The following is a 17,712-nucleotide window of genomic DNA, read 5'->3' as shown; positions in this document are numbered from 1 at the left end:
AACACTCCTTTGTGCCATCCCTCTGTAGTCACACTCTTACCTCTCTCCCTCTCCTTATCCCTGGTATTCATTGGTCTGGTCTTCATCCCTTTAGTGTTGACTTTTCAAGAATGTCATGTACATGGACTCATAGTGTGTGTAGCCATTTTAGATCTACTTCTTTCGGCAGCATCCTTTGAGATTCATCCAGGTCAGTTGTGCGTATCACTGACTTGTTATATTTTATTGCTGAGTGGTATTCCACTGTATGAATATAGCACAGTTTGTTTATCTATTAAAGGACATTTGATTATTTTTAATTTTGGGAGATTTTGGATAGAGCTGTTGTAAGCATTCATTTGTGGGCTTCCCTGGTGGCTCAGCCCTAAAATATCTGCCTGTAATGCAAGAGACACAGGTTAGATCCCTAGGTCAGGAAGATCCCCTGGAGAAGGAAATGGCAACCACTCCAGTATTCTTGCCTGGGAAATCCCATGGACAGAGAAACCTGGCAGGCTACAGTCCATGGGATTGCAAAAGAGTTGGACTTGACTTAGCAACTAAACCACAACAATAAGAATCATTCATTGTGTGAATATAATTTTTCATTTCTCCAGGGCAAATACCTAATAGGCTTGCTGGGTCATATGGTGAATGAATGTTTATTTTTATAAGAAACTTCCAAGCCGTCTTCAGATAAGCAGTATTATTTTGCATTCCCACCAACAGTATATGTGTTTTTACTTGCTCTGCTTCCTCACCAACTTTGTATTGTGACATTTTTATCTTATGCATTCAAACAGGTGTTTGAAACGCTTTCTCATTGTAGTTATAATTTGTTTTCCTAATGACCAGTGAGGGCTTCCCTGGTAGCTCAGCTGGTAAAGAATCTGCCTGCAATGCAGGAAACCCTGGTTCAATTCCTGGGTCAGGAAGATCCCCTGGAGAAGGGATAGGCTACCCACTCCAGTATTCATGGGCTTCCCTGGTGGCTCAGTCAGTGAAGAATCCACCTGCAATGTGGGAGACTTGAATATCTTCATGTGTTCGTTTTCTATGATTATATCATCCTAGGCGAAGTGCTTGTTCAAGTCTTTTGCCCAGTTTTATGTTTGTTTTTTTTTTTTATTAGTTGGAAGCTAATTACTTCACAACATTTCAGTGGGTTTTGTCATACATTGATATGAATCAGCCATAGAGTTACACGTATTCCCCATCCCGATCCCTCCTCCCACCTCCCTCTCCGCCCGATCTCTCTGGGTCTTCCCAGTGCACCCGGCCCGAGCACTTGTCTCATGCATCCCACCTGGGCTGGTGATCTGTTTCACCATAGATAATACACATGCTGTTCTTTCGAAACATCCCACCCTCACCTTCTCCCACAGAGTCCAAAAGTCTGTTCTGTACTTCTGTGTCTCTTTTTCTGTTTTGCATATAGGGTTATCGTTACCATCTTTCTAAATTCCATATATATGTGTTAGTATGCTGTAATGTTCTTTATCTTTCTGGCTTACTTCACTCTGTATAATGGGCTCCAGTTTCATCCATCTCATTAGCACTGATTCAAATGAATTCTTTTTAATGGCTGAGTAATATTCCATGGTGTATATGTACCACAGCTTCCTTATCCATTCATCTGCTGATGGGCATCTAGGTTGCTTCCATGTCCTGGCTATTATAAACAGAGCTGCGATGAACATTGGGGTGCACGTGTCTCTTTCAGATCTGGTTTCCTCAGTGTGTATGCCCAAGAGTGGTATTGCTGGGTCATATGGCAGTTCTATTTCCAGTTTTTTAAGAAATCTCCACACTGTTTTCCATAGTGGCTGTACTAGTTTGCATTCCCACCAACAGTGTAAGAGGGTTCCCTTTTCTCCACACCCTCTCCAGCATTTATTGCTTGTAGACTTTTGGATAGCAGCCATCGTGACTGGCGTGTAATGGTACCTCATTGTGGTTTTGATTTGTTTTGCCCAGTTTTAAATCAGGTTTGTTTCTTAGTGTTAATTTTGAGAGTCTTTTATATATTCTAGATACCAAGTTCTTGGGATAAATTCTCCTGGTCTTTTGGTGGTTTTTTCTTGTTCTTAATAGAACCCCTCAAAGGAAACTGATTTTGATAAAGTCTAATTTATCAGTTTTTCTTCATTTATAGAATGTAGTTTTGCTGTCACATCTAGGAACTCCTTGACTGACCCCAGCTCATGCAGATTTTCTTCTGTGTTTTCTTCTAAAAGTTTTATGGTTTACTGTGGTTCTTTTTGGGTGTGTGGTTTATTTTGAGCTAATTTTTGTGTTATAGAGTGAGCTATAGGTTGAGGCAGGCCCAGGACTAAAGTCAGACTCAAACACAAAATAGAAGAAGGTGTCAAAAAACTCAGTAATCAAAACAAATTAACATTTTGATGCAACATTATAAAAAATAAAATTAATGCAAAAAATTCATGATGAGTAAAATTCCAATACTCTAAATAAAAATGGGAACAGTGACAGTGCTATGTCAAGCCATATTGAGACAAAAGGAAAAGTAAGTTGAACTGAGGCTGTCTTAATTTAAAATTTTGATATTTTGTTCATCACAGTTTTTTAGGGGGCCAGGAGGTAGGGTGAAGTTCAAGAGTTGGGGGAAGTAGTAAACTTGATGCTGCTTCAGTAGTAGTTTGAGTTCTAGACTAATTTCCCAGTCCACCTACTCCTATTTACTTTTCAAAATCCTCAAATTTAGGTTTTACAACTGCATTCAGAGAGAGAGACTGGGTGGAATGTGATCCCTCTGTTTCACCCAGCACCAGGAAATTTTTTTAATTAAAAAATGGTAACAATGATGGAAAACACTGTATGAAATAAATAATTAAATAGTACAAATTGCAGCAGATGTGCCTAGGAGGAATTGTCTAAGATCACCGCACATTTGCAGGGACATTCATATTATAGGAAATAAATTAATCTCTTTGGTCCTAATGCAAGTCCCCTCTCCCATGCTGGTGATAGGTTCCCTTCATGTAACTGCCACAGGCACAGCTGCTGGCTTTTGCTTCATTAGCTGGGGCATCAGGCATATTTTGACTTGGCTTTGTGCTTAGTCACTCAATTGTGTCCGACTCTTTGTGATGCCCCGGACTGTAGCCCGCCAGGCTCTTCTGTCCATGGGGGTTCTCCAGGCAAGAATACTGGATTGGGTTGCCATGCCCTTCTCCAGGGGATCTTCCCAACTCAGGGATCAAACCCAGGTCTCCCACATTGCAGGTAGAGTCTTTACCATTTGTGCCACCAGGGAAGTCCATGAATACTGGAGTGGGTAGCCTATCCCCTCTCCAGGGGGTCTTCCCCGACCCAGGAATCAAACCAGGGTCTCCTGCATTGCAGACGGATTCTTTTTGCTTAGTGTCTCAATATTGTTGTCCAGAGCCCATCTTCTTGCCGACTTGAGGACTACGACTCAGCTCTCTTATATGAAAATTAGACTTTTAACAGAAGATTTTACAACCTCCCTAAAAAGCTCATTTCTGTTTATAAAAACTCTTACTATCATCAGACCTTTTTTCCCCTTTACTTTTAGCCTACATTCTCATGCCTAGAGCCCACATCCTTTATTCGAGTCCTCAAGGAATTAGAGAACAGCTGGTCAACATCCTCTGTTTCCTTGAAGATTATAAAGTTACTGTTCTGTCTTCTCTTGTGTAAGTGAACCAAACTTAGTTGATATTGTTATTTTAACATTTTCTTGTGGGTCCTATTTTCTCAACACTTCTGTTACCTCTGATACTCTTTTTTCAGCTATTTCTAGACTCTCCAGTGAGCAAACTGGAGTAAGGGGGCTCCTTGGTGCCATGTGGGTGGGCAGAACATTATATTCCTAGGGTTAGAACAATATATGGCACATAGTAGGTGTTGTGAACATGTATTTGTTAATTTTGCTTTACCTTTTATTATATTTTATTCTAGTATACTCTTATTGGGACTTACTATCATAGCCTATTCCATGCCAGCTTCTCTTGCTTTTGTTTTTGTTAATAGTTTTTTCTAATTAATTTGGAATTTCAGAATATAAATATGTTTTCTTTTAGATTTGATGAAAGAAGTACAGATTTTGTCTGCTTCTTTAAAACTTGAGATGATCCTTTTTCAGACTTACTAAAAATAGCTATGTCTTGAATTCAGTAGAGGTAGCAGATTTACTGTGGATGCTTAAAATACTGGTAATCTAAAACTCTAATGAATATAATTTGTTTTGGTTGTTATACTGTTAATGAATATGACCTGTTTCCTGGGTCTATTTTGTAGAACACACTCTGCTTTGAAGTAAAAGTTATTTGTTGGACTTTGTCACTGTATTTTATCAAAAGTCCAGTCATTACTCTCCCTTAGAAGACAAATTCTGGTGTGCTTATCACCTCGTTTCTGTTCTCATTTCCAGTCTTTTTTCAAAGCACAGTTTATAAATTTAACCAGTAGACTCTTAGTTCAGGAGCAATTCTTTAGATTTTCTATTCAACATTCTCTTCTTTGAAATAATGTTTACTGTAGGAATCCTATTTCAAAGCCTATAGTGAGTGTCTTTTCCTATAGTTATCTATTTGACAGCGATCTCAGTTCAGTTCAGTTCATTCACTCAGTCATGTCTGACTCTTTGTGACCCCAGGGACTGTAGCATGCCAGGCTTCCCTGTCCATCACCAACTCCCAGAGCTTGCTCAAACTCTAGTCCATCAAGTCGGTGATGCCATCCAACCATCTCATCCTGCCTTCAGCCTTTCCCAGCATTAGGGTCTTTTCTAAGGAGTCACTTCTTCACATCAGGTGGCCAAAGTATTGGAGCTTCAACTTCAGCATCAGTCCTTCCAGTGAATATTCAGGACTGATTTCCTTTAAGATTGACAGGTCTGACTGATCTCATGAGGAGCCTATCAGATCCTCCTTCAGACTTCATAAATCACTGAAGAATGAGGAGTCAAAGAACGTCTTGTCCAGTTTAATAGTTTATTCATTTTCTAGTATCATTTAACTCTGCAACATGCTGTATTAAAAAGCATCTTCTACTTAATTGGTGTCAGCAGTCTCAAGGAAATGTGTTCTGTGTACTATTTTACTTCTATTTGTAGTCCTTCAAAACAAGAGAAACAGCCAGTGTTTCCCTTTTGATTAATTAGAAACTTTTAATTTTCCTTCTCTACACAAGAATTTGATGTTTTATATAATTGGCATTTAAGCAGATCTATACACTTCCTTGTATAGACAGGATTGCCAAGAATGGCAAACCTGGATGAAGACTCACCTAATAGATAACACAACCCTGAAGGAGAAACATACTGGACTCCATAAAAATGTCAAAAAAAGAGAGAGGTTGATTTTGTGGACAGGTCAATTTTGTCAGTGTTCAGAATGACACAGTATTGTTTATAAAATGTATAAACATATGACACAGTAATGACAGCTCTCTGTTGTCCAGCTCCAGCACCACACCACACCCCCACTGAGAGAAGACCGAGGAAAGGACTTTATGTCTTGTAGGATTTTCTATGACAGACTTTCCTCTCCCAACCAGAATTTGATGAGTGCTCTTTGGTAACAAATTTTCCAGCTGTTCTATCAGAATTCTGGCCAGACTTCCACAATTTATTAGTGTGGGAAACAAAGAGTTCTATAATTAACTCATAATCCCAGGATAGTGTTTTCCCCTTTTCTGGAGTGCTAGATCATCTTGTATCATAAGGGGTTTTGAGACCGCCCCAAAGGGCTCAATAAAAGAGTATAGTGTATAACACTTCTTTACCTATACTATATTAAAACAAATAGTTCTTTACATATCCTGTATAGTTCATCTCTGAAGACTCAGGTTCTCCTACAGTTTTTTTGTTTTACATGCTTAATGATTTCTAAGATCTGATCATATATATCTCCTGTCTAGTAGTTAGAGACTTAAAGCTTTATCCATTTGTGCTTTGTTTATTTACATAAAGAAAAGATTTATGCTTATTATCTTTATGCCCATCTTGAACTATTGACAAATGAAGAAGGGTAAAGTGGTCTGGGTCTGTGTAGATTAGATCGAGAGATGGCCTTAGGTAGTACTTCCCAAGCTTTTTCACAGCCTGGTGTTCATAATAGATGATACTATGTGATATTACAGACAAACCCACTCTTTGCTGGTGCTGACTTGCCTGAGGCTATAGTGCCCTAGGCCCCTCTTAACCCCCCAGGGCTCCATATCTTGGCACACTTGATCCATCCTGTGCCCACCAGGACAGAGTTCTGTGAGAATTTTGGGAATGTGCCTGTAGTAAGTGCTGTTTCTAGGTGGGTATTTGCCTTGATCCACGGCTGGTGTCACTCACCCTGGAGACTCTAACCTCCTGCCACCTATTTGTTTCCTGCTCCCAAACTGTCATTAATTAAAATAATTATTAGATTTCTTTAGTCATTATTTGTCCTTTTTTTTTTCCTGCCTTTGTAAGTTCTTCTCAAATAGCAGACTGGAGCAAACTGACATTAGTGTTTTGAATTAGATGAAGAAGATTGTATTTAATTTTCTTACCCAAGAGACCTTCGGTTTTCTCTGAGAACTTTTTCTCGTGATGAAATTCTTTAGGCGAATTTATTATCAGCTACAGATGTGATTCATTTTGTGCCAAGGACAATTACCAGGTTCCAGATTTTTACTGCTTTAACAGTTACCTTAATTTTAGAGCAGAGTCTGTAAATAAACTGATTTTAATAAATGCATTTTCCATGGGTTTGATAGGACTTAATTTGATAATTAGATGCCAGTTTTCAAAAAGTTTTCACCAAGGCTTCCCTGGTGGCTCAGATGGTAAAGAATCTGCCTGTAATGCAGGAGACCCGGGTTTGATCCCTGGGAAGATCCCCTGGAGAAGGAGATGGCAACCCACTCCAGTATTCTTGCCTAGAGAATTCCATGGACAGAGAAGGCTGGCTGCAGTCCATGGGGTCACAAAGAGTCAGACACAACTGAGCTACTGACATTTTCACTTTCTTTTCAAAAAGCATAATCTGTGCATCCGTACCAGATATTTATGGCAGGTATAGAGCAACGCTTTTCCTTGTTTGTTTGTTTTCAGCAACCCCTACATTTATAAAAGTGCCATGACATTTCCTCTTTTCACCTTTGGGCTTCTATCTGGTTTATCAGAGAGAGAATTGTTTGGGGCAGGGGAGAAGGGAGATTAAGAAGCTTTTCAGCAAAGAGTGACAATTGCTACCTGTCTGGCCCTCTGATGGAACTTCCTTAGAGTTGGAGGAATGTGGAGGGGGAAAAATGGATAGGCACGTGCTCACTTAGAAGAGCAGAGAAAATGTCTTTAAACATTTTTGTTTGAGGGGTATCTCCGTGAAGATCAGGTGGGTGTTGAGGAGTCTTATTTATTGTAGACATAAGTTTACTCAGCAGGTTTGCTTCCTGAACTTGAAAGGAGTGAAACTAAACCCGATGGCCCAAGCATACTGCAAAATAATCCAAGTTTGGGAAAAGCAAAGGCTTTGGGAGGACAAGACAAATAACCTGGAAAAGTTTAAAGCATTCCTACCTGACTCTTCTACCTACCTGGTTAAGTATTTTAATGTGGAAAGCAATTTTTCTTTCTCTGTGAAATAAAGCTTGGGTTTGTGCAAATCCAAAGAATGTTTTTTCACCGGTACCATTCCATTTTCATCTGCCTTCTTTTTCTTCATTTTGGACTCACATCTCGATCTGTGTTCTTAAACTTGGGCATCAGCATATACATGGACTTTCAGATGTACTGGGCAGTCCTGAGGGTGTGCACGGCCATGAGACTGCCTCCACACACATGTGCAAAACTGTGTGACAGTCTCCTTCACAGAAATGTGTGAGGCTCTTACCTTTGAAGATTTTGGAAAATACTTCTCTGAAAGAATCTCTGAATTAGCTTATCCATTCTTGTACTATATGACAAAAACCAAACATGAAAAAACCAGATGGAGTTTCTTTTACAGTGTGGATCAGCAGCTGGGAAGGATCAGGAAAGGGTGTTTCATCATAATCATGTTTAAGATACAAAATTAGGAAGGGTGCTGGGCTTCTTTTAGCATGTGAAGTAGAATAAGAGCAGTGTTTGGATATGTGCATTACTGACGCCTAAGATGTTATGCAGGCATTGATTTCTTTTATAGTAACATTTGTGAACTGGGCAGTAGCGGACTTTTTCTTTTATGATTTTAGTAATATCATCTGCTTTTTAGTATAAACTTGCTAAGATTTCTTCTGGGTTAGGTGGGTTTGGAGACGATTTAAAATCTGCAGCGACTCTTCCTTCCCATCTTCTAAAACAGAGCGTTGCATAATTAGGAGGTATAAAGGAATGAGCATGGGAGTCGGGAAAACCTCCCTGAGCATCCCAGCTCCTTGTGTTCAAGTTCTGTGACCTTGAGAATGTTACCCCGCCTCCTGCAAGCCTCAGTTTCTTCTTCTTGTGAAATCAAGAGGTGAGATGATTAGTTTTGTAGTGTTGTGAGGTGTCAGCTACTTTTATAACATAAAGTTGCAGATAACCCGATAGTTCCTTTCCTCCCATGTCCTAAAATACAGATTCATTTCTCTCATTGATTTCTTCCTCTTCTCCTTATTTGCTTCCATCACATCAAGAAAACCAAAAAACCACAGCAATAAATTATTTGGGGTTTTTATGGCCTTTTTACTTTTGCGGAAGGGTAATTCCAAAGTTCCTGTTTTGGAATCTTGACACTGCTTTTTGTACACAAAGTGTTTTCTTCTTCTCTGCCCCAACCCCCTATCTTTTCTTCGGTCTCTGCAGAGAAGAGAGCTCTCTGTGTTGAGCACTTTAAAGTCTGATTACTGCCTTGACATCTTGCTTACGATCTCCAGCACCAGTTACTGTCTCTCTCTGGCTGCTGCTTGAACTGAGTACTTTGGAGACAGACTGTGGTTCCTCTGCTCCGCCAAATTATCTAAAATGACAGTAGCTTTTGGTTCAAAAAGCTAAACTTAATTTTATGGTAACACGGAGTTCAGTTTAAGCGGCTACGGGAAGCCAGTGGTGGTTCCACAATGCTTTGGTAAGATGAAGTGGATCAGTGTAAGAATAAAATCCTTTATCAATTTAATAAAGCAAATCAGTATATTTAAAATATGCAGACTAACTTCAGAATCTAGTTCTTGGCAGTGCAGTGCTTTCTCTCTGGTCCGTGTAGATCTCCTATCATAATGGTTCCCTCTGGTCCTTTAATTCAGATGTGTTCTCTGCCCTCCATTCATTGTCTCACTCAGTAAATCTGTCCGTCTGAATGTGGCAAGCCCCCAGCTGCAGAAGTACCTCTTCAAGAACAGAGGATGGAGGGTGACTTTGTGGATGGTGGATGAAGTGAATGCACTCTTTCTAAGTAGCTGTAGCTCATTTGTCTTGTGATAGCTCCTTGGGCTTCTAGCAGGCACGTGTCCCATTGTTGTTATGTAAAACCCAGTATGTGTGTTTGACAAGTTAGCAGCGGGGCAGCTCTGCTTGCTCCCCAGCCTCGCTGCCTTCTCAGCGATTGTTTGGTTTGGCAGATGGCCAGCTCTCTGCTATAAGATGCATTTCCTTGACAGGACAAAGTGTGGAGCTGCATTAGCTGCAAAGTTTACGAAGGTTAGCTAAACACACACAATAAATATTAATAAACAAAAAAAAAAAGCCCACCCACCTTTGACTTTGAATTCTGTTTCTTCATTCCATGTTTTGGAATCCGGGTAGTATTTGATTAATAACCAGTCTTAGGGTAATTGAGCCTTAAGTATCTTTTGCCTCACTCAGACTGCTCCCAGCGCCCTCATGGGATGCCTTGGTGACTCACCACCTCAGTGGATGGCGCTCTGGAATGACTATTTAGTTCCAGGGGGCTCACTTGCCTTCTCCTTCCTTCTGTGTAAAAAGGAGGGTAAACGTGCTTCTCCATGAGAGCTTGTGCTGCCCAGTCACGTGTGTGTGTGTGAGGGCGTAGGAGGGAAAGACTGTGAGCGGGAATAGAGATGCAGCACCCGGAGCTTGGACTCCCTGGAAAGCAGTCAGATGTTGGTCTGCTGGCCTGGCCATTGCCTCTCTCTGACATTTACACCCTCGGCGTAGACAGAGAGAGTAACGGTAACCTGCTGCCCCTGGAAACTGCCTGTTTGGCTGGTGTCTTGGAATTTATCAGGCCTACGTTGTGGATCTTTTCCAATTCTGTACCCTGCTCGCTTGACAACATATTTGAGAACCAGTAATCTTAGACTGCTTAGCCAGACCTCCAGAGAACCAAGGAAGGGAAATAACTTTAGTACTATGTCCTTAAAATTGTCCTGGGGCCAATTGTGGGCAGCTGAGATTTCTGAAGACCCTTGAGAGCCCCTCTCCCTGTCTTCCCTTGCCCCTCTGGCTCTTGTTCATCCCTCTTTTCTGGCCCACATTGGGAGGGCACTAACCCTCTGTGTGTGTATGATACTTGAGTGTAATAAAAATCTGGAGGAATCAAATTATTTCTCATAGGCAGTAATGATTTTAACTTGAAAATTGTCCATCTCCAACCCCACCTAGCAAAGCAGTCTATTTAGGTTGGGTGAGTTGTAACTTTTAATTCATTCCTGCAGCAAATATTAAGTATCAGACACTAATTATTAATTAATCTAGGCACTTGAGACCCTTGGCCACAGGAAACAGACCAGGAGCAGCCTGTGCAGAGCGTTTATTCTAGTGGGGGCGGCAGACAGTAAGCATGTGTACAGCCTACTTAGGCTCTTCAATGTGTCCGACCCTGTGCGACCCCACGGACTGTAGCCCGCCAGGCTCCTCTTGTCTGTGGGAATCTCCAGGCAAGAATGCCGGAGTGGGTTGCTGTGCCCTCCGTCAGGGGATCTTCCCAACCAAGGGATCGAACCCACATCTCCTGGGTCTCCTGCATTGACAGGTAGGTTCTTTACCACTAGTGCCACCTGGGAAGCCCAGACAGTAAGCATAATTAGCAGTAAGTTATATATTATGTCAAAAGCATGATTAACAGTAAGTTGTATATCATCTTAAAAGTTGACACATGCTATGAAGAAAACAAGGAAAGAAGGGGAGTCGTGTGGTGCCATTTCAAACAGGGTGGTCTGAGTAGCAATGACAGTGAAGCCAAGACTTGAAGGAGATGAGTATTGGCTTGGATGAGCTTATTCTAGCTTTGGTGGGAAGTTGTCTGTGACTCTTTTCAAGTTTCCACATACCTGACCTTGATCATCTAGAGATTTCCAGTGGTCTAGGCATGGTTCTCACATTAGTCCCAGTGACAGAGCACCTTGTAGTCAGGCTGTGCTTTGCAGATCATGAGCTATTGATAAACTTAATTCCATCTTACCAACAAGGCAGTTTTATTGGGAGAAAAGTGTGACTTTTTCTACACACGCACTGTAAAGTAAGTTTCATGAGCACGTGCACAAAGGCGACAGCAACCTCACCCCCTAGTTGTTTAACTTTGATTTACTGCTTTCACATTTTACTGAAAAATATGATTTACTATTTTCAAGTTTTTCTATTAATATTCACTCACCATTGTATATGTTTTATCATCTTTTAGCACTTGCTAGTAGACATTGAGTAGCAGATACTATAGGTTTAAAAAAAATTGTGGGGCGAAAACTTAAAATTGTGCAAACCTGCCTGTTTAGCTTAATTTTCCCCCTGATGACAGGATAAACACAGCCACTCTGGTTTGATTTTCTCAATAGAACATCTCAACCCTGTTCAGCAGTGCTAGAACCACTCTTCTAGAATATTGTCAGACATGAATTAGAAGTTCTACAGACACTTTGACATTTCTTACATTTCTTCCTTAGCTTCTCAGGAATCTCAGAGTGGGCTTTGTAGCCATTTAACTATGTGCACTTTTTTTACCAGTCAAGTGGAAGCCAGAATTTCTATCAAAAGGGATTGCAGAAATTACCAGATATTCTATATTAACAAAAGAACTACGTGGTTGGGGAGAAGAAGCCAAAAAAAAAAAAAAAAATTCAGCCCAAGGTAGATTTAGAAGACAGAAATTTCCATGATTCGCATTTTAATATTAGAATGTAAGATGGCAATATCTAATTGTACCCTTTTCCATTAGTCCTTGTATGTTGCTTGGCACATGAGAGATTCCTAATAATCACTGAATTAATGTTTCCACTCATTTCTTGTTCTATCGGAGTGAGATCTGCCGAAACCAACATGTGGTATTTCTGCCTACCAACCTTAGCCTCCTTTCCCTCCCTTAATTCTATCCCTGCCATCTCTTCCACCTCTGCCCTCTTATTTCAGCAAAAATTAAAAACAGGTTGTAGTTCTTACTGGAACAGTTCTTTCTGACCCCAGAACAGCACTTATTTTCCTCACCAGTAATGATTCACAGGATCATAGCTTCTTCCAGTGAACCTTCTCCTAACCTGCTTTTCGTTCAGGTTAACATCACATCTTTATATTCCATATCTCTGTTTTACTTCTGCAATTGTCCTGCTGGTTAATCTCATAGATAGGGAGATATTATTCACAGTTCACAAATGCGTGTTGTTCCTGAGAAAGCTTTATGAGATTTGGATCTTTGTAAACTAAAAATAGTAACCACCTGGCCTCAATATGCTGTCCAGAGGGGCATACTGTGTGCATAAAAGCATGATTCGCTGAGATCTAAATCTGCTTCATTGGTAAAATGAACCAAGTTATGTGAGTTCAGCATTCCAAGATGCCAGCCTGACATGACAGCAGAGCTGGGAAGGCCCAGCTTCGTGGCTTGATGCTATCAGAAAAGGAGCGGAGAGAAGGCTGGAAGGGGACATCTTCTATATTTTTGTAGAGTGTCACAGAGATAATAAGTGATAGAACAGAACTCAGTGGTTTGGAAGAAAGTGCCCTAAAAGCTGCAAGTCATCATCAGGGTGGCATTCAGTTTAGTAAACTAGCCGTCCAAGCACCAGCAGAGTTTTCTCTCCCTTTTGTCTGTGCCCCATTTAGATGATTCCCATGCCTTTTCCTTTTCAGAGCGTTGTCCGCTGCCTGTGGCACCCAAAGCTGAACCAGATCATGGTGGGGACTGGAAATGGGTTGGCTAAAGTCTACTATGACCCCAACAAGAGTCAGAGGTATTTCATAAGTGTTGCCTGTTTGAGATGGATGACAACAACTGGGGGGAGGGCTTTTTTTTCCACCCCTGCTTTTGTTTATTTCCCTCTTTGATGGGGATCCACCCTTTTAGAAAATGCAGCTGGCCCAGAGTAAAGCCTCAAACTCCTCATATTGTGCTTTAAAGAGGATTTAGATAGCTCCTTGATCCATACAGAATTCAAAGTGAAAGTTTCCTGGGGATTTGCAGTTCTTTAGCTGAAATGTTGAGTGCAAGAGGGGGGAAAGGCCTGCCCACTCTGCATTCCACCCTGGACAGTGGCATTAACAGTGATGCATGTAAGGGATTAACAGAGCAGGGAACGAACCACTCACAGGAAATGGAACTGGTTTGTCCATTTTGTTCCCTATCTGTTTGGGCTTTTCTCAGGTACCGTTTGGATGTTTGGTGGAGTTGTTCTCTGCCAGCAGAGGAGGACAGCACAGACAGTTTCCCCTTCTACCTCACATCTGCCCAGTTGCCAAATTTAAGCATACCAGTGTGTTTCAAGGATCTAAAAACCTCACTGGAGGCTCAGTCAGTCCCTTATTTCTCTTTTCCTTGGGCACAAAGGTAAACATGTGTCACCATCCAAAAGAGATGGTCTTTTTCTCCCTATTAAGATACAGTAAGTGATTAGCTGTTTCTTTAGAGTAAGCCTTGGCTATCTAGTAAAAAATTCCACATGGTGAATTTACTGGGGTTCCCCATAAACCTGTTGTGAGGTCCCACATTCTTCTGGGGGGAAAGGAAGCCTGTCCTCTATTAGTTAATATTTATTGACTATAGTCTGGCTCTAAATAGAAGCAGACAGTCCTGTTTCCCTCAGAATTTTCTGGAATTGGAACCTTTGCCCCATAAAATAAAATTACATATTGTAGTCTTTAAGAACAAATAGGATTTTGTTTGTTATTTAATAAATTAAAAATACTAATGTAAGTAGGATGAAAGGAAGGGGTCCATTTTACTTGAGAAAATGATGAACCCCATTTGATAGCACCCTTTAGAAGGCACTATCTTTGGACTCTTTTAAAAAATTTACTTATTTGTATTTGTCTCTCCTGAAAGGGATACTCATTATTGCTAAGGAGAGTGAAACATTCTAAGCACACTTTTGGCTAATCCCACACATTCTTGGGCTGTAGCCCCTTGGCAATCGTGCCAAACTGACTAGGATCCAGACACTTTACTCTCGTATTTGAGATGTGGACAAATGCCACTTGGGCTGTAGACCACCCAGGTTGCTTTCATCTGAGCCATAAACTAAAATTTGAACCCTGTGACCTTTAGGGTGAAAAGGTTGATTAATGTTATTAATATCTCTTTAAGATCTTAATTTTAGGTTATTTCTATAGATTTTTTAACTAGCCTTTTGTTTTCCAGTTACCTTTCTAACCCTCTCATACAGTAGTAACCACTGATGCACAGACTTGCCGTCCCATATGTTTAATCTCTTATCACCAAGGGCTCCATCTGTTGCCAGTCCTTGGAAAGTCAAGGACTTGGTGAGATGATGTGTACAGAGTGTGTTCCTGAAAAGTGTCTAATGCTTTTGACATTGACTTTCTGTTTCTAAGACCAAATAAAGGAAATAATTTGCTTTAACTCCTCTCAGGGGAGCGAAATTATGTGTAGTTAAAACCCAGCGGAAGGCGAAGCAAGCGGAGACTCTAACCCAGGACTACATCATCACCCGTAAGTTGTTAGCATGGTCTCTCTGTCATGCATCTGTCTTCTAGTCATGTGTGCTGTTGATCTCATGGCTTTAGAGACAGAAAAAGCCCTCCAAGTTCAGGCGTATATTAAAAAATACCCTATTCATGTGTTTAGGATGGGAATCATGTAATAGCTAACTCCTTCAGCTTCTGTGACTCATCACAGAGACAGGGTGACTTCATGTAACTTTCAACCCCAAAAGGAAGAGCCTAAATTCTGTGACCCTGTGACAGATTGATCCAGAGACCTTCGGATATAAAATGAACTACCTGAGGTACAATCAGAAATCTTATCAGGACAGAGCAGCATCTCTCAGGTTTGCCACACAACTTTGTTGATCTGATAGATTTTTGTTTCCCAGAGTCACAGTCTCAGACCTGCCACGGGTAGCGGCTCACACGCAGTAGCGATCCCTGTGGACTTTCTCAGCGGCTCAGTCTCAAGCCCAGGGGGCGCTGCACTGCTGGGTTTTCTCTCTGCTGGTGGGTCTTGTATAAAACCAAGCCCCTTGAAACTGGTGATGAGTAAAAAGATCCCATGGCATTTTTTTTTGTAAGAGTAGAAGTGTTAAAGTCAGTGTCAGAAGCAGTCTAGCTCATGTAATTACATGCGGCCTACTTAAATTCCTGCAGTCGTTTGAAGTGAAAAGCTATTTTTCCCTCTCCTAAAAATACTATTGTGTCATGTTGCCCAACAGAGTGATGGGTGGCTGTGTTTCTCAGCTCCCCTAACTCAAGGCAGGCATATTTACTGGTGAGTGATATGGTCCTGGCCCAGGCTGGCAGTGTGCATTGAGGATGGCCAGTACTAGAAGTGTTTTCCAGGTGTTATAGCCATTTCTGTCATTCACATCATAAATTTCCTTTAAACTATTATTATGCCTTTAATTCTCCCCCAGTTTTCTCTTTTAAAGGAGTTTTAATTTGCATGTAAACATTCAAAGACATTATTCTGGTACTTTTTGTGGTCATAAATAGATATTTAATTCTTTCCCCAGAAGTTTTCCCCCTCTCCACCAGAATATGACACTGTTTCCCTTATAAATTTGTATTTTCTTTTATATTCTGAAATTTAATTCTGACATTGAGTGAACAACCAAGAGCAATTGGACAGATGTTTACTCTCTGAGTTTTATTCTTTTGTCTACCACATTGAAGAAGGAATAAGTCCCTGTCAAGTCACCATGTCAGGAGATTCAGCCACCTCTGTGCATTCAAGACAGCCTTTGTCCCAGTTTCTGTGGGATAAGTGTCCCTGTCTTCTGGTTGCTCAGTGTTGTCAGCCGTTCCTGAGAGGTGGTCACATTTCAGAAATGTGTGAAGTGACTCCAGTGTTTATGAGGCCTCTGAGGTGGCAAGCTGTTGGCATTACTCACATTTGGGTCCTGTAAGAAAAAAAGTAAGAGGCAGCCCCATTAAGTGTTTCTTGTCAAAACCACAGAAGTTAAGTTTAACTGCTGCCCACGGTCTGGTAGATGGGGAGCCTCATCAGTGTTTCCGTGACGGTATTTGACAGTACTTCCTGAGCGCCATTAGTTGCCAGGAGAGGTGAACAGTGTGTCTGGTCTCCAACGAAATTGGCTAATTGGTTGCAGTAAGACTGTCTTTTATTATTAGATGAAGGCCGTCATTACGACTTCCATTTCATCTACATTTAGTCATGCTCTAGCTATGTTTTTGGATGGAAGGGTTATTGTCATAATGAAATTTTTCAACTGTGACTTCTCCCAGCTCATGCCTTGCCTATGTTCCGTGAACCTCGCCAACGGAGTACGAGGAAACAGCTGGAGAAGGACAGACTGGATCCCCTGAAGTCTCACAAACCCGAGCCTCCTGTCGCAGGCCCAGGTGACTGATCTAGCTTGTGACCCGCAGAGGGGGTCATTGAGGGCCAGGGTGGGGTAATCGAGACAGAACTTGGAAGATCTTTTGGGCCTGGATACCCGTCTTCAGAGATTTTTACTAAATAGGAATTTTCAAACACCTTCTTTGAGCCTCAGAACTTTTTGCTTAAAGAACTGATGTAGAAGCCCAGTGCATAAAACTGATGCAAATGGAGCTGTTGTGCTGAAGCAGAGAGGAAGCCCAGAGCCCTTTCTTCTTGGTCTCCAAGTCCTTTAGGTGATCTCACTGGAGCTCTGGGGCTCCTTGGAACTCAGTGTTTAAATCACTGCTCACCATACTGGCTTAAAATTCAACACTGAATACTTTGGCCGAAATTTAGGCTGGATTAGAGTTCACAAAAGGCAGAAAGAGGCCATCATTTAGTTCTGCATTATTAAAATAGAGCTGCCCATTTCCCTAGAAGATGAATAAAAATCCTTAGAGTTTCTAAGAAAGTAAGACCAGAAGAAAGCAAGGCAGCATTGGCCATCATACAGCCTTACCTTTACTAGAATCCCTTTTTCTGTTATCAGCTGCATAGTTTCCATTTGTTCTAGCTTCATAAGCTTATATCACTTATGACTTGTTTATTCATCTGAAGCTGACTTCTGGACCTCTATCTCTTTGGCCTGCCCCTTCAGCATTGAAAAAAATCTCATATACCAGTCTCAGTTTTTTCTCCATTTTCTCTGCCATCGTCCTATAATCAGAATTCCTGTATAACATTCTTGCCTGGATTATTAAAAAGCCCTTGTACCTAAGCACTCTCTCAACTCACTCTCTCTCCTCACTACTACCTTCATTCATTTTTCAGCTTTTATTCCCAATTCCTGTGGTTTTCATCTTGCTGCTGCCCCTCTCTCCTACTCTAATCTTCTGATATGACTGTTGGTTCATTCCTGCCCCCAAGTGCCCGTTGAACTTCCCTCTTTCTATACTTTCCCTCTTTTCTAACTTTCCCTTTTTTTGTATTTAAACTATTCTGTTCATTGAAAATAACCTTCTCTGTCTTC

The 17,712-nt window shown here is 41.1% G+C and overlaps 1 protein-coding gene across 2 annotated transcripts in view; it reads left to right on the top strand.

Moving 5' to 3' along the window:
• WDR70 (WD repeat domain 70) overlaps window positions 1-17,712 on the top strand; it is a 274,965-nt gene that overhangs the window by 239,221 nt on the left and 18,032 nt on the right. For both annotated transcript variants that reach the window (XM_061129925.1, XM_061129924.1), the window contains 3 exons: window positions 12,980-13,080; window positions 14,716-14,795; window positions 16,547-16,663. In XM_061129925.1, the coding sequence (XP_060985908.1) occupies window positions 12,980-13,080; window positions 14,716-14,795; window positions 16,547-16,663 (298 nt within the window). The remainder of the gene's footprint in view (window positions 1-12,979; window positions 13,081-14,715; window positions 14,796-16,546; window positions 16,664-17,712) is intronic.

The sequence above is a fragment of the Dama dama genome, chromosome 25 (genome assembly GCF_033118175.1).
Source record: "Dama dama isolate Ldn47 chromosome 25, ASM3311817v1, whole genome shotgun sequence".
Classification (NCBI taxonomy): Eukaryota; Metazoa; Chordata; class Mammalia; order Artiodactyla; family Cervidae; genus Dama; species Dama dama.
Note: the sequence above shows the minus strand (reverse complement) of the source record. Positions and strands in the feature narration are given on the sequence as shown.